This window comes from Bos taurus, chromosome 1 (assembly GCF_002263795.3).
Source record: "Bos taurus isolate L1 Dominette 01449 registration number 42190680 breed Hereford chromosome 1, ARS-UCD2.0, whole genome shotgun sequence".
Taxonomy (NCBI): Eukaryota; Metazoa; Chordata; class Mammalia; order Artiodactyla; family Bovidae; genus Bos; species Bos taurus.
This window is the reverse complement of record NC_037328.1, coordinates 83,387,266-83,412,118: the sequence shown is the minus strand read 5'-3', so window position 1 is coordinate 83,412,118 and position 24,853 is coordinate 83,387,266. Positions and strand designations below refer to the sequence as shown.

At 36.9% G+C, this 24,853-nt stretch overlaps 1 protein-coding gene across 12 annotated transcripts in view; it reads left to right on the top strand.

Annotated features, from left to right (window-relative positions):
• YEATS2 (YEATS domain containing 2) overlaps positions 1 to 24,853 on the top strand; it is a 102,660-nt gene that overhangs the window by 4,476 nt on the left and 73,331 nt on the right. For 10 of the 12 annotated variants that reach the window (XM_024984769.2, XM_024984827.2, XM_024984851.2 and 7 more), the window contains exons 2-5: positions 16,120 to 16,237; positions 19,373 to 19,470; positions 19,974 to 20,066; positions 23,094 to 23,339. In XM_024984769.2, coding sequence (XP_024840537.1) covers positions 16,138 to 16,237; positions 19,373 to 19,470; positions 19,974 to 20,066; positions 23,094 to 23,339 — 537 coding nt within the window. In that variant the 5' untranslated portion in view covers positions 16,120 to 16,137. Of the gene's footprint in view, positions 1 to 6,217; positions 6,294 to 16,119; positions 16,238 to 19,372; positions 19,471 to 19,973; positions 20,067 to 23,093; positions 23,340 to 24,469; positions 24,527 to 24,853 lie in introns of those variants that run through there. The other 2 variants (XM_059881300.1, XM_059881441.1) reach the window with 2 other exon arrangements.

Sequence of the window (24,853 nt, the reverse complement as noted above, 5' to 3'; positions counted from 1 at the left end):
AGTGGTATCATCTGCATATCTGAGGTTGTTGATATTTCTTCTGATAATCTTGATTATTCCTGCTTGTGATTCATCCAGCCTGGCATTTCACATGATGTACTTGGCCTATAAGTTAAATAAGCAGGGTGACAATATACAGCCTTGTTGTACTTGTTTCCTAATTTTGAACCAGTCCATTGTTGCATGTCCAGTCCTGACTTTTGCTTCTTGACCTGCATACAGGTTTCTCAGGAGACAGGTAGGGTGGTCTGGTACTGCTATCTCTTTAAGAATTTTCCACAGTTTGTTGTGAGCCACACAAAGACTTTCGTTTAGTTGATGAAGCAGAAGTAAATGTTTTTCTGGAACTCCCTTGCTTTCTCCGTGATCCAACGGAATGTTGGTGCTTTGATCTCTGGTTCCTCTGCCTTTTCCAAATCCAGCTTGTACATCTGGAAGTTCTCAGTTCACATATTGTTAAAGCCTAGCCTGAAGGATTTTGAGCATTACCTTGCTAGCATGTGAAATGAGCACGTTTGTGAGGTAGTTTGAACATTCTTTGGCATTGGCCTTCTTTGGGATTGGAATGAAAATTGACCTTTCCCCTTTGTCATGACAAGGCTGTAATCCATGAAGGAGCCATCTGTACGTCTGTATATACCACATTTTATTTATCTGTTCATCTGTTAATGAACACTTAAGTTGTTTCCATCTTTTGGCTCTTGTGAATAATGCTCCTAGGAACATGGGTGCATAGATACGTGTTTGAGTCCCTGCTTTCAGTTTTATGGGCTATTTACCTAGAAGTGGGATTGCTGGATCATACAGTAATTCTGTTTTTAATTTTTTGAAGAACCTCCTCACTGTTTTCCATAGTAGCTGCACCATTTTATTTTTCCATCAGCAGTGCACAAGGGTTCCAATTTCTTCACATTCTTGCCAACACTTTTCTGGTGGGTTTTATTTTTCTTCTGTTTATTTTTGATAGTAGCCATCCTAATGGTGTTAGATGATAATCTCTGTGTTTTTGATTTGCACTTCCTTGATATTGGTGATCATGTGCTTATTGGCCATTTGTATATCTTTGCAGAAATGTCAATTCAAATTCTTTTATCCATTTTAAATCAAGCTTTGTATTTAGGTCTTTGATCCATTTCGAGTTAATTTTTGTTAATTTAGGCATTAGAAAAGGGTCCAACTTTTTTTTGCATATAAATGTCCAGTTTTCCTAGCAATATTTGTTGAAAAGCCTTTTTCTCCCGACTGAATGGTCTTGGCACCCGAGTCAGAAATCGTTTGACCATATATGCAAGAGTTTATTCTGGGCTCTCTATTTTATTCCGTCTGTCTATATATATGTTTTTATGCCAATACCATATTGTTTTGAGTACCACACTGTGGCTTCTACTAAGTTTTGGGATCAGAAGATGGGAGTCCTCCAGTTTTGTTCTTTTTCAAAATTGTTTTGATTATTTAGGGTCCCTTGAGATTATATATAAATTTTAGTGTTGAGTTTTTCTGTTTCTGCAAAAAATGTCTTTGAAATTTTGATAAGGATTGCATTGAATTTGTAGATGGCTTTGGTTGGTATTGACTAACAATATTAAGTCTTCCAATCCATGAAAATGAAGTGTGTTACCATTTATTTGTCTTCTTTAATTTCTTTCAGCAATATTCTGTAGTTTTCATTGTGTAAGTTTACCTTCTTGGTTAATTCTAAGTATTTTATTCTTTTTGATGCTTTTATAAATGGAAATATATTGTAATTTCCTTTTCAGTTGTTCATTATTTGTGTATAGAAATGTGACTGATTTTTATGTGTTGACTTGGTATCTTGCTTTTTTCTGTTAATTTATTCTAACAGTTTCTTGGTAAATCTTTAGGGCTTTCTACATGTAAGATCATATCCCCCCATATTAAAATTCCCTTATATTCATTTAGTGAATACACTATAATTTGCTATAGACTATTTCCAGTTTTTTTAACTATAAAATATATAGATAGAGGAGAACTAATACTTACTAGTTTAAGTTGTAAGTCTGTAAGAACAGCCCATGTGTGTGTGTCACCAGGCTTGAGAGTCTTTCCTTAGAATAGATTCTCAGAAATACTTGATCCTCTTCTCTCTTTTCGTTCAGTCATAGAGAATAGAATTCTTCACTGCCATCTCCTTAAATTGGCCCCAACCTCTCTGCCTTTAAACCTGCCCCTGTTTCAGCCTGTTTTCGACACTGCTGTTGAATGGAGGGTGAGAATCAGGTTCGGTGCACTTTTCCCTCCTAGAAAACAAGATTTATGCAGCAGATTGTCTCTATAGTATCTGTTCTAGGGAGTTAGGAAAAAAAGTTTCTTAAAGGCTGGAGTGCACGTCATAGATGAATTGGAACTTAATTTCATTCTTGAAGGATGAATAGCATTTCAGAAAGTGGAGAGAAGGTAGGAATGAAACGTGAACCTGTTGGAAGGTAATAAGGAGAAGTTCAGGCATGTGAACTTTGATGACTGTAGACAAGGAGAGGTAGAAGAACTAGTTCTACTAACCAAGGATTGTTTGTTCTGTTGATCTGAAGAGTGAGTTTGGGGTAAGTGTGGGGAGAGACCTGTTTTGTGGTGGTAATGAAGGCTGATGGTGACCAGAATGCCGAGCTGGCAGGAGCTTAAACTTTATTTGTAATGTTTTATTTACATAATTGTGCGTGCACTGGTGATTGTTATCTATTTTGTTTTTTAATTACTTTTTAGTTTATTGGAGAGAGTATATCCTTTTTTATTGAGATGTAGTTCACATAATGTAAAATCCACCACTTTAAAATGTATAATTCAGTGTCTCTTAAAGTGTATTCACAATGTTATGCAGTCATTCATGCGTGCTTAGTGACTTAAGTCGTATCCAACTGTTTGTGACCCCATGGACTATAGCTTGCCAGGCCTTTGTCCGGGGGATTTTCCAGGCAAGAATACTGGAGTAGGTTGCCATTTCCTCCTCCAGGGGATCTTCCTAACCCAGGGATTAAATTTGTGTCTCCTACATTGGCATGCAGTTTCTTTACTACTGAGCCACCTGGGCAGGCCTGTGCAACCATTCAGTTCAGTTCCGTTGCTCAGTCGTGTCCGACTCTTTGCGACCCCATGAAACGCAGCACGCCAGGCCTCCCTGTCTGTCACCAACTCCCAGAGTTCACTCAAACTCACGTCCATCGAGTCACTACCATCTAATTCCATAACATTTTCGTGATTTCCAGGAAGAAGCCCCATACCTATTTGCAGTCAGTCCCAGTTCCCTTCACCCCTCTACCCCTCCTCCCCTGGGAGCCATTTTCTGTGTCTTGGGATTTGCCTATTTCTGGATATTTCCTGGAAATATTAGATTGGTGCAAACATAATTGCACTTTTGGACTGTGAATTTTGAACCAAGGCTCAGACACATCTTTATCAATCAAAATAGGAACCATTACAGTCAACACATTTTTGCCAATGAGAAACAAGTTGGCTTATTCCTGTAGCGTAAAAATCTGTTCTTTGGGAACAGACTTTTAGACTGTGGGAGAAGGCAAGGGTGGGATACTTTGAGAGAATAGCATTGAAACATATATATTACCATCTGTGAAAAAGATGACCAATTCAAATTCGATGCATGAAACGGCACTCAAAGCTGGTGCACTGGGACAACCCGGAGGGATGGGATGGGGAGGGAGGTGAGAGGGGGGTTTGGGACTGGGGGACACATGTACACCCATGGCTGATTCTTGTCAATATGGCAAAACCCACCACAATATTGTAAAATAATTAGCCTCCAATTAAAATAAATTAATTAAAAAATCTGTTCTTTGGGATTTGATGAACTCTTGGAAAGCATTTTTTGCCTCCTCCTGGTTGTGGAAGCATTTTCTCTGCAAAAACTTGTCAAAATGCTTGAAGAAATGGTAGTTGGTTGGTTAGAGGTCAGGTGAATATGGCAGATGAGGCAAAACTTCATAGCTCAATTTGTTCAACTTTTGAAGAGTTGATCATGCGACGTGTGGTCACAGGCACTGTCTTGGGCCCTTTTTGTTGACCAGTGCTGGCTGCAGGGATTGCAATTTTCAGGTGCATCTCATTGATTTGCTGGGCGTACTTCTCAGATGTAATAGTTTCGCTGGGATTCAGAAAGCTGTAGTGGATCAGATGGGCAGCAGACCACCAGTGACCATGACGTTTTTTTGGTACAAGTTTGGCTTTGGAGCTGCTTTTCTTGGTCCAGCCACTGAACTAGGTGTTGCCAGTTGTCGTATAAAATTCACTTTTTGTCTCACATCACAATCCGATTGAGAAATGGTTTGTTGTTGTTGCATAGAATAAGAAAAGATGACACTTCAAAATCAAGCTTTTTAAAATTTTTGGCCAGCTCATGAGACACGCACTTATTGAGCTTTTTCACCTTTCCAGTTTGCTTCAAATGCTGAATGACCGTAGAATAGTCGAGATTGAGTTCTTTGTCAACAACTTGTGTAGCTGTAAGAGGATCAGCTTTGATTGCTCTCAGTTGGTCGTTGTCAACTTCTGATGGCTGGCCGCTATACTCCTAAACTTCAAGTCTCTCATTTCCTTTGCAAAACTTCTGGAATCACCACTGCCCTGTACATTTGTTAGTAGTTCATGGACCAAATGTGTTGTTGATGTTGTGAGCTGTCTGCACTACATTATGACCTATTTTTAACTCGAATAAGAAAATCACTTGAATTTGCTTTTTGTCTATCATCATTACCATAGTCTAAAATAAATAGAAAATACACAGTAATAAATCATTAGCTAAAAAAAAACAAAGTGAGAAATGCATATTAAAATGATGTATAAAAAAATAAAATGATGTATAACATAACCACATTTATTTAAGAATGTATTCCAATATCAAATGGCAAAATTCAGCAATGAAAAGCCACAATTACTTTTGCACCAACCTTATTAAATAAATGTGGCCTTTTGTATTTGGCTTCTTTCGTTTAATTAGTATGGTATATTCAGAGTTGATCTGTGTAGTAGCATGTGTCAGTACTTCATCCTCTTTTATTGCTTAAAAATCCATTGTATGACTCTTACCACATTTTGTTTATCCAGTCATCAAAGGATAGACATTAAATTGCTTCCATTTTTTTTCACTGTTAAGAATAATGTTGTGAACATTCACACACATACAAGTTTTTGTATGGACATATGTTTTCAGTTCTGTTGAATATTTACCTAGGTGTGGAGTTGCTAGGTCACATAGTAATTCTGTGTTTAACTTTTTGAGGAATTGCCAAACTTTTCCACAGCAGCTGCACTATTTTACACTTCCACCAACAATGTGTGAAGGTTCACACTGTGTATTCTTTTTACATTTTTTGACAGTCTATATTTAATATTTGTGTGTGTTTAAATAGCTTCATTGAGGGACAGTTGGCATACCACAAACTGCACACATATAAACTGTATGACATGGTAAGTTTTGATAAATTTATGCATCTATGAAAACATCACCACAGTCAAGATAGTAAACATATGTATCGGCCCCCAGTTTTTTCTCTTGTCCCTTGAGGATCCTTCTTTATCCTCTCCCTATTGTTTCCTCATACCAGGACAACCACTGATCAGGTTTCTGTCATTATAGACTTGTTCTCATTTTGTAAAAATGTTACCTTTGTAGTATATTCTTTTTTCTTAAGCTAGCTTCTTTTCCTGGGTATCGTTTTGAGATTAATTCGTGTTGTGTTGCATGTATCAGTTAATTCTTTTTTACTGATGGATATACTGTATGGATGTGTCGCAGTTTGTTTATCCATTCACCTTTTAATGGACATTTGGGTTGTTTCTAGTTTTTGGCTATTACAAATAAAATTGCTGTGAACATTTGTTTTTGTATGGACATAAGCTTTTATTTCTCTTGGGTAATACGTAGGAGTGGAATGGCTGGGTCATGTGGTGGCGGCGGCGCTGCTTTAGTCACTCGGTTGAGTCTGACTCTTGTGAGGCCATGGACTGTGTAGCCTGCCAGGCTCCTCTGTTCCTGAAATTCTCCAGGCAAGAATACTGGAGTAGGTTGCCATTTCCTTCTCCAGGGGATCTTCCCAACCCAGGAATTGAACCTGGGTCTCCTGCATTGCAGGCAGGTTCTCTGCCGACTTAGCTACAAACTGCCAAACTGTTTTCCAGAGTAATTTTACTGTCTTTACGTTCCCACCACCAATGAATGCGAGTTCCAGCTATTTCACATTCTCTGTAGGTTTGTCTTTTCAACATACAGAGAAGTAACAAGAAAAGAGAAAGAGGCATAAAGACACCCATAATCCATCTACCAGGTTAGTCCTTTTGGTATTTTCCTCTCCCTAAATAATGCATGTACATGGTTAGAAAATTCAGACAGTGTAGTGAGGAGTAAAATGAAAAGCAAAACGACTGCCCAGAGGCAACTATTGTTATTCATTTTTTATCCTTTCTTCTAGAAAAATCTACACAGCATCTACCAGCATTTGTGGGGGTAGTGGTATCGCTTTGCTCTTTCTTCTAGTTTACATAGAAGCAAAGTATACAAACCATTTGCACCTTGGTTTTTTTCACTTTACAATGTATTTTAGAAGTATTTGTGTATCAGCACATTTATTTTAATGGCTACATTGCAAAACAGTTTTGCTATAAGAAAACACAAATTTGGACTTTGCTGGTGGTGCAGTGGATAAGAATCTGCCAGTGCAGGGGACATGGGTTCAATCCCTGGTCTGGGAAGATTCCACATGCCACAGAGCAACTGAGCCCTTGAGCTGCAGTTACTGAAACCTGTACACTCTAGTGCCTGTGCTCTGCAACAGGAAGAGCCTCCACAATGAGAAGAAGCCCGCGCACCACATTGAAGAGTAGGCCCCGCTTGCTCTGACTGGAGAAAGCCCACACAAAGAAGCAATGAAGACCCAGTGCATCCAAAAATAAACAAATATTTTTTTAAAAAAGAAAGAAGAAAGCATTAGTTTGTTTTAATACAGTGGATATGTTATGGAACTATTTGAGTATAATGTGGATTTCACATTTTACGTTTTGTGTTTCATCTGCAAGAAATGCTAGGTAAATGCGAAAAAATGCACCCTGCTGAACTGAACCACAGCAGAAGTATGCAGACCCCTCCTAGGTACACACCTTAGGTAACCTCCAGCAACCTCAGTTTACTTCTGTGTTATGAGCTACACCTGTCCTCATCTGGTGTTATTAAAGTTTTCTGTTGATTTCAGATTAGCCTACTACCACTTCATGGTAAGCTGTAACCTTTCAATGCTCACTTCCACAAGTAAAACTTAATTTCACAAGGTAAAGTGTCATATTTGTTGTAGCATTTATGTATTTCTTAACCCATTTAATGTGTAAAACTCTGCTGCCATTTTTATTAGATTCCTTTTTTGATTATCTTTTTTAAATTAAGTGTCACTGCTAAAATGTTTGCATGTTGTGCCCAAACCCATTTTCCCCATAAGCCTTATGGTTTTCATTATGCAATTTTATGGTGTGATGATTTTTAAGAATGCATATGTCACATTACAGTGGAACTGATTTATCCCATCAGTTCAGTTCAGTCGCTCAGTCGTGTCCGACTCTGAGATCCTGTGAACCGCAGCACGCCAGGCCTCCCTGTCCATCACCAACTCCCGGAGTTCACTCAAACTCATGTCCATTGAGTCGGTGATGCCACCCAGCCATCTCATCCTCTGTCGTCCCCTTCTCTTCCTGCCCCCAATCCCTCCCAGCATCAGGGTCTTTTCCAATGAGTCAACTCTTCGCATGAGGTGGCCAAAGTATTGGAGTTTCAGCTTTAGCATCAGTCCTTCCAATGAACACCCAGGGCTGATCTCCTTCAGAATGGGCTGGTTGGATCTCCTTGCAGTCCAAGGGACTCTCAAGAGTCTTCTCCAACACCACAGTTCAAAAGCATCAATTCTTCAGCGCTCAGCTTTCTTTATCGTCCAACCCTCACATCCATACATGACCACTGGAAAAACCATAGCCTTGACTAGACAGACCTTTGTTGGCAAAGTAATGTCTCTGCTTCTTATCCCATAATATGTACATAATTTATTTTTAAACTTATTTTTGAAAATTGTGAAATACATCATATATATATATGCTAAAGAGCACATATAATAAGAAGGTATGTTTTAAAGAAGACAAATAAGGTATCAAATACATACTTAGCTACAACCCAGCTTAAGAAATAGGAGATTGCTAATACTTTTGAACCTCCTTGTGTCCCTCTCACTGGTCATTTTATACTTTTTTGAATATCTGAACTATTCAATGAAAAATTAAGTTTTAAAGTGTTAACAGTCTGTGCCTCTGGTCTTGGTAGTGTTGAATCCCCAGCTGACTGTCCTGCCTTCCTGAATGTGCACACACAGCACATACATGCATATTTGGGGGAGGGTAATCTGTAAGTTGATTTCTGTTTAAGGTTAATAAATCATAAGTTTGTCATTGTTATTTTTTTTGGTAATAGCTTTCTTGAGATCTGATTCACATACCATAAAATTCACTCTTTTAAAGTGTAAATGTATTTTTTTTAGTATACCTACAAAATGGTGCAACTATTGCTATATCTAATTCCAGAAAATGAATAGGTACATTTTTGTAAATAGGTAGATTTTCTAGATTTAGGCAGTGTTTATCCAAAGAAAAACCAATTTTTTTAAAGTATCTTATGTTTTAAGGTACTAGTTTTCTTTCTAGCATCTCAGCTCCTGGTAGAAAGGCATGAGACTTATCCCCATAGGATTTATTGTCAGTTTGAAAGCTCTAGTGAAAAATCCCTGTTTAGTGAAGTGTGCAAGATTTGGCTTAATTTACATATTCTCAGTGACTGTGTCCAGGAGTTTGACACAGTCTTGATCTGGTCCAGTTCCTTCCTTTCCTTTCCAACGGGGACTAAAGACAAACCTCCCCCTCCCCACTTTTTTTTTTTTTTGGCTTCTCTTGGAAAGAAAACTTTTATGGCTTCATAACTGAAACAACAAAGTTGTCATATGAGTTAGAATTACCACTTTAGATAATTCCAATGATTTTTGTCCAAAAGTGGCCCTAAGGAAGTTACAGGGATGTTATATGGCCTACCTTTTGTCCACTTAAGAAGAATTTGCCGTAAGTATCTCAATATACTAAATATCCTAAATATCTCCTAAAAATCCCAGATGGCTCAGTCTGGAGTATGTTAAAGGGATGGGGTAAAGGAACAGTAAAACCTACCTCAGGCCAGCTCTCCAGTTGTTGCAGTAATAACAATGGATAGAAGCAGGGCACCTATAATTTAGACTAGCTCTTTGATCTTAAATTCCTTTTCTTATTACTTTGTAAGATTGGAGGCAGAGTTCTGTCCTGAATGCATCCTGGGACAGACCTTATATAGCAACTTCTGTGTCTTAAGCAGTTTTGTTTATAGTAGGAAAGTAGGTGTCTTGGACCTGAAATATGTAGTGCTTAAATAATGAAATAGTTTTTTTGAGCTCAGCTGTTTACATGTCACATTGGGATGGACACATCAGCTGAGTGGCTCAGGTCACTTTGGTGCTAATAACCAACCTCTGTCAGCTTCCCACCATTCAGGTCCAGTGTTAACATTGTGGCTGTTATAGGTCTAAAAATAAAAAAGACCTATTTTTTTCCCATACCAGATGAGTTAAAGATGGAAAAGGCATTAAATTTGTGGGTGGCAGACATGAACAGAAAGCAGGGTTCAGTAGTATCCTGTTTTAGGCATTCACTGGTGGTCTTGAAACATATCCCCCACAGATAAGGGGAGACTACTGTGTGCTTGGTTTTGTGTATAAAACCTTGCGTAGAATAACTAGGATTGAGTTTTTGTCAGTACCACTTTAAGTGAATATCAGAACCAAATCTTCTCTTAAGCTGGCTATTTTTAGTTTGCAAAATGTAATTTATGAAATGGATGATATGTATTTGGATTACTGAAAGTCAGTTGATTTAAATATTCCTAAAGGTCCAGTGTTAGACATATGTAGTGGAAATCACCTTGCTTCAGGATCTCCCCAATACTTTATTGCTGGTAATAAAACTTTCTAGTCATGATGAACTATTCTTTTAATATCCTGCTGGATTTCATTTTGTATCTGTGCATATTTACAAACGAAATTGGAGTCTCCTTTCCCTCTAAGGATGCCTTTTGACTATAGGTTTAGGTATATTCTTTTTGTTGATAATTTAAAAATAGTTTGTTATTCTGATTTTCTTCTTTCATATCATAGTGAGTTTTTGTTATTGTCATGTTTAATTTTATTGAAATCAGAATATGGTTATAACATTTCCTAATTTTGCAGTTTCTTCATATAACTTACATGATTTAATTTAATGGATTTTTATAGCTATTTCAAACAATATTCCTTTAGGTTCAGAGTTGTAAAGTCTGGCTTGTAAATTGCATTATGTATGTCATCTGTATTTTTATCTGTTTTTTTTTTTTTTTAATCTTCTAAATTTATTTAGAGAGATGCATGTTCAAATTCTCTTATGATTGTGATTTTCTTAAATTCTTGTATTTCTGGTTTGTTTTGTATGCCTTGACATGATGTTGTTTGATGTATAGTTTGATGTATCTTTGTGATTGTGTCTTTTAATAGTAACATACTCTTTTCTGTATTAAATGTTTTTTGCCTTAATTTATTCTCTCTGTTATTAATCTTGCCATGGCTACTATCTTTTTGTTTGCATGTGTGTGTGTATAATAATTCTGTGTCTGGCTTCTTTTACTTACCATAAGTATTTTGAGATCTGTTCCTGTTGTCGGTTGGATCAGGAGTTCATTAGTTATACTACAGTTGTTTACCCATTCTCCTGTTTCGTTTTTTGTAGATATTTTTGAAATGTTTATTTGGTTAATAGGGGAGAACGGATTCTTTAATTCAAATGCTTAATAAAGGAGCACTGGTTATCTTATTTACCAAGGAGAAGATACTTTAAAATGAAAAATATAAAAAGGACAGGGCTAAAGAATTACAAAATCATTATTAACATGTTAGGAACATTGTATGGAAGCAGATGGAAAATGGTTGTATTGCTACTCTCATCCCCCCTCTTAAATCAGATAGGAAAAGTCATCTTTAGTGAAAGCACAGAACTCAGTGATTCTGATGAGATTCAAATGCCATGACATCATGGAACTGTATATTGAGAAGGTACCTCACTTAGCAAAGTTTCAAAGAACCTTATCAGATTTAATTTCAAGAGTTGTCCATATCTTATACGGTTTGGTATTTGTAAGACAGGTTTCCAAGGACTAGATTCTTTCTAGAGATTCTACATCTTGTCTAGCTTGAGAACTTTTAGTAAACCTTTGAGAACCTTTTACTAAGAATTTCTAGTGACTCTATATTACATCATTTTTTTATATTTAAATTACACAGTTTTCTTTAAAAATTTATTTTTATTTTGGCATTTATTTCAAAGTATAGAGCATTAAAAGATTTTGTTTTGGTTTTGGTCTTTAACCTTTTTCAAAAACTCAGACTTGTTTATCTTATTTGAATGGGTGTGATAACAAGGTAGTTTAGCTTTCTTACATTGTACATGGCTATGTGGGGAAATGTGTATTTTTAAAGTTTAAGTTGATAGTGTTTACTTTTTATAAAGAGGCTAGTTCAGAGAGACAAAAATTTTAAATTAGAGGATTCAGCATTACATACTTTTCTGAATTTGGATTTGGTCTCTTGGTATGGAGAAAATCCTTTCTCACCAATTATAAACAGTAACTGATTTAAAAAAAACAGTTTACATGTCAGTATTCTTTTCAATTTCATTTGATTCAAAACCTTAAGAGGATTAATAGGACATTTTGTTTCAGACTTGAGCCTGACACTAACAGCTGTTCATATTTCCTTTTCATAAATCTCAGGGTTAAACAAGATGAATCCAAAACTTACTGTTACATGGATCATTTGTTATGCATTCCACTCACTACATCATGGTGAGAGCCGGCCTTAGATGTGCCTACCCTTAGCTAGCATATACTTGAATGTGCCAGGTGTGTCCTTTAATATTGTTCTTTAGGACAGAAACAGATCTGAATTATTAAAAATGCTCATTAAAACATAAATCTTCCTGAATATGTTCATCAGGAACTCAAATCTACACCCAGGGATAACAGGAAAGCTTCATAGTGGCTGCATGATATATGAATTACCTTGGCAGCAGAAGTTCACTCATTGGTTTTCTTCCTTACTCAGCCCACCTCTGCTCCACCACCATATTCTTCTCTTTTCCTCCTTCTATTCTCCCAGTTTTAGAGCAAAAGTCAAGAGAGAATTTTGCTTTGTCCCTTAAGTGACAGTAAAACAAAAGACTATGTTCTTCAAGAATCCCCAACCTTTTGCGGGAGGAGCCACCATTGCTCAAGAGAGTACTTGGGGAGATGAGGTGTGGGAGGAGAATACGAAGATTATGAAGTCCACAGGATGAATGAGTGAAGGTGGTGCTGGACTCACTCATCTTTATAGATAATCCAGTAAGACTCTTGGCAAACTGTAGAAGATAGTTGGTCAGTGAGGAAATGGTATGGCGAAAAGCAGACAGGAACTGGACTGTATCTCCCTCTGATTCCAGGTTTATCTTGAGTAGGAGGTTTTTTTCATTGTTGTCTTTCTGTATGCAAGGAAAAGGAATGGGGTTTATTGATTTTTAAGAAAGTGTTCTTTGTGTAACTGCCCAAGAGTTTTTCAGGTTTTCTGTAACTAGTTGCAGGCCAAACGAAGAAGGCTAGAAGAATAATACCTTACTCTCACTTTCTATAAGCTTTAAAAATAGAAAATAATAGTTGGATTCAGGACCTCTCCAAAAATACTCACCTGTATTCTAAATTAGAGCTGGTAGATGATGATTGTGAACAAACATTAAAGGGCTTGATTTAGAATGTTTCTAAATGTTGGGGGATTTTTATAAATGCTGTAGGACATTTTAAGGCTTCAGTTCACTTCAGTCGCTCAGTCATGTCCAACTCTGCAACCCCATGAACCGCGGCACGCCAGACCTCCCTGTCCATCACCAGCTCTCGGAGTTTACCCAAACTCATGTCCATTTAGTCGGTGATGCCATCTAGTCATCTCATCCTCTGCCGTCCCCTCCTCCTCCTGTCCTCAATCTTTCCCAGCATCAGGGTCTTTTTAGGCTTAGGGCTGCTTTAAAGATAACAATGATAGGAAAAACGTTTTCCTAGATCCATGATTTTACCTACATTCATAAAATTACATAATGAGTCTCTCCCAGCCTCTCCTACTTGTACCTCTGAGATGAGTGAAAGAACTGGACTGAGTGAGAGCTGAGAGGCTTTTAAGTTGTTATTTCTGTTTGAACTGAGTGGATAAAAAAATAAATATTTTCAAGTTAATGTTTTATTTTCATTAATTTTATTTTAAAACTTTTTATTGATTTAATAAATTCATATTGTATATTTTTGTCTTTGGTTATATAAATAATCTCCATCAGTGGTAAAGGAGAGATTTGGAAATCAGGGAGCTCTTCTTGTCTTTTCTGTGTCATAGATTAATCCTCTAAGGGGCACCTCCTCTAACCTCCCCGAACCTGTTTTCTAAGCTGTATGTCAGTAGACTCACTGCCCAGTAAGGGAAACACCAGCCATACGCAGTGCTTATTCAGCCTTTGTAATTTGACTGCTTCAAACTGAGGTGTGCTCTAAGTGTAAAAGTCTTAGTGCAAAGATAAGAACGTAAGCTATCTTACTGATAATTTGTTTATATTGATTATATCATTAGAATGATAATATTTTGGGTACATTAGTTAAATGAAATATATTATTAAAATTAATTTCTTTTTCCTTTTTAAAATGTGGCCACTAGAAAAATTTTAATTCTGTTTGTGGCTCACATTATGTGTCTTTTGGACAGTGGTGATCTGGACAGTGTTTCCTAAACTGGCTCATGAAATATTATAAATGCTCAATGAAACACACTGAGAGGAGGCGTGTCAGAGGGAACTTCCTGAAGTAGTAAAATGTTCTGGATCTTGGTCCAGTTTAGTAGCTACTAACCACTTACGGCTATTGAGCACTTGAATGTGGCCATCAAGGTTTTGCATTCATTATGTCAGCAAATCTGGAAGACCCAGGAGTTGCTACCGAACTGGAAAAGGTCCTCATCCCAGTTCCCAAAAATGGTAGTACCAAAGAATGTGCTAACCATCGGACAGTCTCATTCATCTCCCATGCTAATAAAGTCATGCTTAAAATCTTGCATGCTAGGCTTCAGCATTATGTAAACCCAAAACTTCCAGATGTCCAAGCTGGGTTTAGAAAAGAAAGAGGAACTAGAGACCAAATTGCCAACATTTGTTGGATTATAGAGAAAGCAAGGGAATTTCAGAAAAACATCTGTCTCTGTTTCATCAACTATGCAGAAGCCTTTGACTCTGTGGATCATGACAAACTGTGGAAAGCTCTTAGATGGGAATACCTGACCATCTAACCTGTCTGCTGAGAAACCTGTATGTGAGTCAAGAAGCAACAGGTAGAACCCTGTATGGGACAACTGACTGGTTCAAGATCAAGAAAGGAGTACAAGAGGGCTGTCTTGCTGTCACCCTGTTTGTTTAACCTATACACTGAGCACATCGTGAGAAATGCTGGGTTGGATGAGTTACAAGCTGGAATCAAGATAGGCAGGAGAAACATTAACAAACTCAGCTATGCAGATGACACCACTCTCATAGCAGAAAGCAAAGAGGGACTAAAGAGCCTCTTGATGAGGGTAAAGGAGGAGAGTGAAAATGCCGGCTTAAGACTAAATATTAAAAAAAGTAAGATCATGGCATCCGGCCCCATTACTGCAATGCAGATAGAAGGGGAAAAGGTGGAAGTAGTGACAAATTTCCTCATCTTGGGCTCCAGAATCACTGGACGGTGACTGTGGCCATGAAATCAGAAGACAGTTGCTTCTTGGCAGAAAAATGATGACAAACCTAGACAGTGTATTGAAAAGCAGAGACGTTACTCTGCCGACAAAGGTCTGTTATAGCCAAGGCTATGGTCTTCCCAGTGGTCATGTACCGTTGTGAGAGCTGGACTGTAAAGAAGGCAGACTGGTGTGCTGCAGTCCATGGGGTTGCAAAGAGTCGGACACGACTGGGTGGCTGAACAACAACAGTGTTCTGAAATGTAGGAAAAGCAACTGAATTTTAAATTTTATTTAATTTGGATTAACTTTAAGGAGCTGCATATGACTAGTGGCTCATTATTGGGACAGTGCAGATTTAAAGATTTATGGGATCATTTTATTCAAAGACTTATATACCTAGGACTTGTTTACTGTATTGCAAGCTTGTTAGTTTAATATATCTATACAGTTTGTTATGAATAATAATAATCAGTAACAGTAATATTTCTGAGAAGGCAATGGCACCCCACTCCAGTACTGTTGCCTGGGAAATCCCATGGATGGATGAGCCTGGTAGGCTACAGTCCATGGGGTCGCTAAGAGTTGGACAGGACTGAGCAACTTCACTTTCACTTTTCACTTGCATGCATTGGAGAAGGAAATGGCAACCCACTCCAGTGTTCTTGCCTGGAGAATCCCAGGGACAGAGGAGCCAGGTGGACTTCCGTCTATGGGGTTGCACAGAGTCAGATATAACTGACGTGATTTAGCAGCAGCAGCAACAGTAATATTTATTAAGTACCTATTATATAGCTTATGTGTAAGTACCAGAGAAAGGACTTGTACATTAAATTATTTACTGAGACACATTGCTCATATTCTGTAATTCATTCGATGTACTGTGGATTCCAGGATACTGTGGGAGCTTACCATGTTTTCATGAAAATCTGGTTTCTTTCCTTTTCCTTACAAAGGCCATTCTGTGAAAGCCAGGCTTCTTTTGGAAAGTCTAAACAATGTGTTGCCTTGTTAAAGTATTTTCTCTTGAAAGGGAAATCCGTGTTTTGTAACAGATGATGATGATTTTTTTTTCAGTGAACTTTTGAAGTTATGCCTTTGATTTTAAAAAGGGTGTGTGTGTATTTACACAGACTTACAAGCTTCTGTATTATATAATATTTATTCCCTTTGTATTTGTGTACACATATAAGTGTTGAGACCAAGCAGTGTCATTAATTAATGTATTATTGCTTCACAGTGAAGAACGAATGTCATCATGTCTGGCATCAAGCGAACAATCAAAGAAACTGACCCTGATTATGAGGATGTATCTGTGGCTCTTCCGAATAAGCGGCATAAAGCAATTGAGAATTCAGGTAGAATTTCACCTGCCTTAGGAAATTATTTCTTTGTTGACATATGCCTTCCTGTTAGATTTATAGGAAATTAAATGAAATGCATTTCCACTATTGTGTATATTTTGAAGAAGTTTATGAGAGGGATTAGCTAAGTACTCTGTTTCATAGTAATATACCATGTGTACCATCAAAGGCCAGAACATAAAGCAGGTACACTGTGAAAGCATTAATAATGAGACAAGCTGTAAGTTTTCGCTGTCATTGTATGTTAGATGTGATCTTAGTCTTAGCAATGTGTATACTAAAATGTGAAATGATTATAGGTGGTACATGAATTGAGGGTTTTATTTTAATAATATTAATGTCAATAGAAAAGATAATGATCTCTTCTGACTTGTAGTCTCATGGCTACTGCTTAGGATAAAGCTAACTTTAAAAAAATTTTTAATTTTATTGGAGTGTGTGTGCGCATGCATAGTCAGTCAGTCACGTTTGACTCTCTGCGACCCTATGGACTGTAGCCCACCAGGCTCCTCTGTCCATGGGATTCTCCAGGCAAGAAAACTGGAGTGGGTTGCCATTTCCTGCTCCAGGGCATCTTCCTGACCCAGGGATCAAAACTGTGTTTCTGTGTTTACTGTGTTGACAGTCAGATTCTTGAACACTGTGCCACCTGGGAAGATGCTTTATTGGAGTATAGTTGATTTACAATGTTGTGTTAGTTTCAGATATACAGCAAAGTGTTTCAGTTATACATATATTCATTGTTTTTTAGATTCTTTTCTCATATAGGTTATCACAGAATGTTGAGTAGAGTTCCCTGAGCTGTACAGTAGGTTCTTGTTTGTTATCTAAGTTACATATAGTAATGTGTATGTATTCATGCCAGACTCCTTATTTAACCCAAGAGCTGACATTTTTAAAGAATATTATTTAATGGCCTTACTTAGATATTTCACATGGTTCTCAGATGTGGTAGGTAACTTGAAGGTGGAATATAAATGATGGAGATTTGGGAAACTCTGATCTCTGTACTTAGCTCTGGTGGGGGCACATTAACTTAGGCATTAAGTTACTTGCCTAAGATCATATAATTAGTTGAAGACCAAATCATCTACAATTACCCAGAATGTTTTAAGCTATCTCAAAAAAAAAGTGGCTATATTTGAGTTTTTAAAACAAAATATTGTTATTTATTTAAATAATAAATCTATGTAAGTACAGCTAGTTGAAGATCTCAGAGTCATACATAAGGTATTGCAGCTCCACAAACATCAAGGACCCCAAGGTTAATGGTGAAGGAAACTCCTGTCTGTGTAGGTGCAGTCAAGCCATATGGACCCCAGAAGTCTCTGTGGACTGAAAGTTATCAAATCAAATTCCAAATAATAAAAACATTTCACTGCAGCTTTTCTTCCGATTCAGTTGTAATTTTATTTAGAAGGATATGTTATTTGCTTTTAATAACAAGTCCAATAAATATGAAAGTATCATGAAACTTAAATTCATTATTCAAATGTATAGCATGGCATATCAATTTTTATAATGAAAATAAGAATTGGGAAAGCTGCTTTAGGAAACATCATAATTTCAGTTTAAATCTAATCTAACATGTTCCCAAACATTTTATTAGCGTTATTTTTCCTTGTTCCATGAAAGAGATATTTTAGAATTACTTCTGAGGAGCTTATGATAAATCCACCTTCAGTGATAACAGTCTCTCTGACTTTTATTTAGCCTCCCCTAAGATTATCAGCTGGTTTCTATATACAGGGTTTATGTATACAAGGATACATACCATAAAACTAGGCAATATTCTTTTCATCAGATATGAAGAAAGCTAGTCATTTGCTTCAATGCAGGCATATCCACAAGAATGCTTATGCTAGCACTAGTTTTAAACTGTTAGTCTAGTGGCATATATTATGGGGAGAAAATGACATGGGTGATCAAGGGTCCAAATTTTCTCTGTAATTTTTTAAACACCCCAAAGCCTGGGTGGTAGTTATTTCATATTACACACACAGCATCATTATGCAAAATCCCAGGTTTTTCAAGCAATCATTCAGCTTTTTTTATTCTCTTGTAATCAATCAACATTTCATAGTATATTTTAACTCTTTGAATTACATATTACTTTGAATAGTCATCATCTGAATTAAATTGCTTTCAGAGGTGTCTTTTTTGCTGTATCCTTCATATAGTTGTGATCAGAAACTACTGACTTGCTTGCTAGATCTACCTTCTGCCTTCTTTTGAACTGTTCTTAGGTCACAGACTGCCTCTCCTTATAGCTAACTCTTTACTTTCTCCCTTAAGGTTATGGTTTTTCGGAAGTCAACACATGTTTCTCTCAGAATCATCATAGGTTTCTTTTTCTTTTTTGGTAATTTGAATTTGATATGGTTTCAGTCAGAAAAATCACAAGGAAAACTTGCATGTCTTTTTCCCAGATTAATTTACCAGTTGTTTTCATTTTGCCTCATTTAGTTTATCATTCTTTGCTCCCACCCCCAACCCAAACACACATGTGCATTTGTGCAAGCAGATATATATGCACATCATTTTTTCTAAGTCATCAGAAGATATATTAGACACTTGTAAACACTTGTATATTTCCTTGGAACAGATTTCTTATGTAACCACAGTACAGTGAGCAGAAGTAGGAAATTTTAACATTTTACATCATATCTAATCTGCAGTCCACATTCAAGATTTACAAGTTGTCCCAGTATTATAACTGTTGCCCCCTCTCCAGAATCATGCAGTTGGTTTAGTTGTTATATCTCTTTAGTCTCTTGTAGTCACCTCAACTTTTCTTTGTCTTTCTTGACTTTAATATTTGAATATATAGGCCAGTTAATTTTGTAGTGTCCTTCAATTTAGGTTTGTCTGATGTTCACTGTGGTTAGAGACAGCATTTTTAGAAGGAGTGCCACAGAGCGGTGGAGTCTTGTCAGTGTATCGTGTCAGAAAACATAATATCAGTTTGTTTGAATATTAGTGATGTTAACTTTTCATTATTGGTTGTGGTGATCATCATTAGGCTCCCCACTTCAGAGGTACTGTTCTGGGATTGCTTTTGTTGCTTGAATCAAGATAGCAACTGACTAATTGCATACTGACTTGGATTATTTTATGTTCTTTGTGCAGCTCGAGATGCTGCTGTGCAGAAAATTGAGACTATTATCAAGGAACAATTTGCACTTGAAATGAAGAATAAGGAACATGAAATTGAGGTCATTGACCAGGTATAATGATCTTACAGTGAAAAAAACAAAACTATTGAAAAAACTGTATGTAATGAATTTTAAAAAATCTGTTGAAGTAGAATTACAGTGTATTTTTCCCCTTTGATGTTCTTTTAAAAGGTGCTTTCGCATTTCACGGGAGAAAGACCTATGTTTTTTTTTTTTTTTTCCTTCAAATGAAATGGTGGAAAAAGATAAAAAAATCACTTGAAATTCTATCCCAAAAGATAATTCCTGTTTGCTCTTGTGCTTTGTGGACAACCACAAATAAATGTCTTTGTGGACATTTCTCAATGAATATACATATTTATTAATATGTCTATATATTCTTGCAAACATCATATTTTGTCATCCTTTTAAATATTTTGCCAATCTGAGGTGGAAATGGTCGTTTCTATTAGTTTTTCTTTGATTACTTTTTGGGGTCATTTGCATTTCTTATTTATGAATTATTTGTATATATCTTCTGTTATTTCCATTTTTAAAAATAACATTTATTTTAGCGACTGATTGAGGCAAGAAGGATGATGGATAAACTTCGTGCCTGCATTGTTGCAAACTACTATGCTTCTGCAGGACTTCTGAAAGTTTCTGAGGTAAGTTTTCCTCGTAAGCAGTCATTTCTGACCACCTATATAGATGTGTGAAGAGAAATTAGTGTTGATGTGGAATCCCTGCCTTCAAAAATTTCTCATATTGATCTTTTGAATTCAAGAAGCCTAGCCTGCCTTCCTGGGTATATATTAATACATACAGTTATCATTGTGTTCACTCATATCCTTCAGGTATACCTCTCTGCACTGTCAATAATGATAACTAACATTTTATTTTCTTTCACTTAATTCTTCTTTAATTTTTAGCACTGTTGTTAGGTTTGCAGATACAAAGATGAGTGTAACTCAGTTTTAACTTGCCTTATTCCTGTTCATTTCCTTATAGTTGGCTTTGGCGTAAATTATAGATCGACTGATTTTTCTCTTTTACTGCTAATGAATGGCAGAAGGCAATGGCACCCCACTCCAGTACTCTTGCCTGGAAAATCCCATGGATAGAGGAGCCTGGTAGGCTGCAGTCCATGGAGTTGCTAAGAGTTGGACACAACTGAGCGACTTCACTTTTACTTTTCACTTGCATGCACTGGAGAAGGAAATGGCAACCCACTCCAGTGTTCTTGCCTGGAGAATTCCCAGGGATGGGGGAGCCTGGTGGGCTGCCGTCTGTGGGGTTGCACAGAGTCGGACACGACTGAAGTGATCTAGCAGTAGCAGTAGCAGATTTACCCTATTCAAGAAGTCCTGATTTTTTTCCTGCTTACTTTGGAAAATTTTCAAATATATAGAAAAGGTGAAATAAGTACTTGTTTATGCATCACTTAGCTTCAACAATTTTAACAATTTGCCAAGTTTACTTTATCATCTTTATTTTTCTCTGAAACCTTAAAAAGTAAGTTCTAAGCATCATGATGCTTCATCCCTAAATACTTAATCCTAAGATCGTCTTCTGTGTAGTCATAATACTTAAGAGAATTAGCCCCTAATATTATTTGATAACCAATCCATATTCAGCTTTTTCTCAGTTTTCCCCAGAATATCTTCAAAGCTGGTTTTTTTTTTTGACAGGATTCAGTCAGGGTTCGTGGAGGGGAGTGTGGTGGCATACTGCTTTCCGCCATTCCCTGTGGTTTCGGCTGATAAGAGATACCTGTCATGTATGGGTCGTCTTGTCATCCCGTGGAGCTTTAGGCTATCCATGATACTTGGAGAAATTTGAAGCGTTATTTGAGATTAATCTTAGATAGTAGTAGTTTCTTCTACTACAGAAGTTTCTGTATTACATTTTAGAGTCTGAACTACTTTTCTTGGGCTACCATAACAAGTTACAATAAGCCTGATAGCTTAAAACAACAGGAGTTTATTATCTCATGCTTCTAGAAGCTAGCAGGCCAAGATCAAGGTGTGTTGGGTAGGCCATGCTCCCTCAAGACTCTAGGGAAGGATTCTTCTAGCATCTGGTGGTTATTGGCGGTACCTGGCATTGCTTGGCTTGTAGCTGCATCATTCCAGTTTCTGCCTTTAACTTCACATAGACTTTTCTCTCTACGTGTCTTCTCTTTTTCTTTTTGTATCCAACTTTCCTTGTAGTACACTAGTCATTTGAGTGAAAGTGAAGTGAAGTCGCTCAGTCGTGTCCGACTTTTTGCGACCCCATGGACTATAGCCTACCGGGCTCCTCCGTCCATGGGATTTTCCAGGCAAGAATACTGGAGTGGGTTGCCATTTCCTTCTCCAGGAGATCTTCTCGACCCAGGGATTGAATCTGGGTCTCCTACATTTGAGCCACCAGAGTGAGGCCTCCCCAAATCCAATATGACATCATCTTAACTTGATTACATCTGAAAAGAACTGATTTTCAAATAGAAACGTTCATAGGTTCTAGGTGGACAAGAATTTGTGGGAGATAACTGTTCAACCCAGGGCAGATTCCAATGTCATCTGTTATATAGCTTGCCATTGGAGTCAACAAGATGGACGTCGAGCACTAGCAGCTGTGTTACATAGGACTGTAGCTCCTCTGAAGAGCTGGTTATTCATTTGATGTTTTGTTGCCCTTTTTTAAAAAAAACTATTTAACAGTACTGAACTGTGCTATTTGATGGTCTAAAATGCACTGATTTTTGTTATATTCTGATTAGGATTTATTTAAGGATATTTAAGTATATTTTGTCTATCATGATCTGCCACTTAAAATTTATTTTTAGTTTCCTCTAACAAAATACATTTATAGCTGTAAAGTAAACTTTTATTTTTGAAATTAAGCTTTGTTGCTTTGAATTCTGAAACACTAGTCTCTGACTCTCTTACTCACTAAAACAATTATTTTAATTTCAATTAAATAATTTCTAAAACTCACTTCTTGGAAGTTACTACAGTGTATCAGTAGTACAGTATATCTGTATCAAGTAACAACTCTTCTTGTTTTATGTGTAAGTAATAAGACACAAAAAATACCCCAGGCTGGCTTCAGTGCTGGACTGTGCTATACTTTGTCCTATGTGGGAGTCATTTTATATATGCTTTTTAAAAATCTTTATATTTCTTACAGGAGTGTTTTATTTAGAATGGATGATGTATTTGAATCAAGCAATATGAGACATTTTTTAAAGTCAAATCTGACTTCCATGTGTTACTATTAGTGTATATTTATCTTTACTTTTCATTTACCTTCTGAGAACTTGAATCTTTAGCTTTTAGTGTTAGGACCTTTGCATAATTATTTCTCATTCTGCAGTTTTTGTTGATTTGGACTCTATTTTATGGGGATAGGTGACTCAGATGGTAAAGAATCTGCCTGCAGTGCAGGAGACCTGATTAGTCCCTGGGTCGGGAAGATCCCTGGAGAAGGAGATGGCTACCCACTCCAGTATTCTTGGCTGAGAGTTCTGTAGACAGAAGAGCCTGGTGGGCTACAGTCCATGGGATCACAAAGAGTCGGACACGACTGAGTGACTAAGCACAGCACAGCCACGATCCCGAAATAGATAAGGGTTTTTGGAAAGATCAAATTTTTGCCTACTTTCGCTGGATATGATTTAAAGTTTGTTTTGCTTACTTTCATTTTTGCAGGGATCAAAGACATGTGATACAATGGTTTTTAATCATCCTGCTATCAAGAAATTTTTGGAATCACCATCTAGGTCATCATCTCCTGCCAATCAGAGATCAGAAACACCATCAGCCAATCATTCAGAAAGTGATTCTTTATCTCAACACAATGACTTCTTATCTGACAAAGACACTAACAGCAATATGGATATAGAAGAAAGACTCTCAAGCAACACGGAGCAGAGACCAAGCCGAAATACTGGAAGGGTATATAGTTGGATGGGTGGAAGGGAGCCAAAAGAGAAGGGAACCAATATTTATTAAGTATACACACAGTATTTCATTTTATTGGAATTATAAGATATAAGTTGATTATCACTATTAGAGATGGGGAAACTCAGTCTCTATGAGGTTAAGGTTATAGTTGTCCACAAGTATCAGAACTGAGAATTAAACCTCTGTCTTTCTGACTTTACAATTCAAATCTCTGATCATTGCCCAACTCTCCCAGATGCCATTCATGTAGATAGGAGGAAAGAAACCTTGAGGAGTTGGCAGTACCTTAACTTTGCCCAAGGTCTTTCTACTTTATCAGGTTTATTCTCTCAAGAGCAGTGTCTCTTCAGTAGTTCCTCTTTGAAATTTAATGTTCTAAGATGCTTTAATAACTGAAAGAAACTTGAAAAATAATAAGTAGAATTGAAAACTGTTTATTACTCTTTGATCCTGTCAGTTTGTTATTTGAATTCCCGTCTCACACTGCTATGAAATTCTTGGTATAATACTTGACTATCAAATCCTCATTAGGAAAGACCAGTGGTTTTTCTCAACCAGATGTTCTGTGATAGAGGAAATTCCTAGGTTGCTTTCCACATACTCAGACATCAAAGATTTGGTTATTTTTGATAAAAATATTTTCTGGTGACTTCCCTGGCAGTCCAGTGGTTAAGGCTGCACTTTCAGTGCAGAGGGCATGGGTTCAGTCCCTGGTCGGGAAAACTAGGATCCTACATGCTGTGTGGCATGACTCACCGCCACCCCCCCCAACAAAAAATTCTGATTACAAATTCATTCAGTTCATTGTTGAAAATTTTAAACTACAGAAAAGTAAGGGAGAACAGAAAAGTCATTCGTAATTAAACTACCCCAAATCAGAACTGTTAATATTTGGATTTAGTTGTTGTATAAATTATGGGGAAATACTGTATATGTTTTTCTTTTTTAATTAAGATAAATTTAGGTCATGCTAGTCATAGGGTTCAGAAGGCTGCTATCTTTTATGTAACATACATGCTCACGTTTATGTAATATACTTAGTGTTTACTGTGTACCAGGCACTTTCTAAGAACTGTACAAAACAATCTGAGATGCATACTATTATCACCCTTATTTTATAGATGAGGAAACTGAGACAGAGAAGTTAAGTGATTACCAAGATGATACATCCAGTAAATGTAAGGTCCAAGTCTTAAACACTGGCTGTCTTTCTCCATAGTCAAACTTTAAATTAACCATTATATGTAAACTGCTTCTTACTGAAAAATTTGTAATAGTACAGAAGGTTGGAAAAAAGGTAAATTTCATTGACCCTATCACCCATTCCCATTTCCCAGAGGTAACCTTTGTAGTAGTTTCCTATGTATTCTTCTACATCCTATTTGCATATAAAAGCTGCTATGTATGACTATTAAAAACACACATATATGTGGAGTTACAGTGTACAGACTTTTTCTATAATAGAAAAATTACAGTAAAATTATTCTTTCATACTCTGAGAGGAG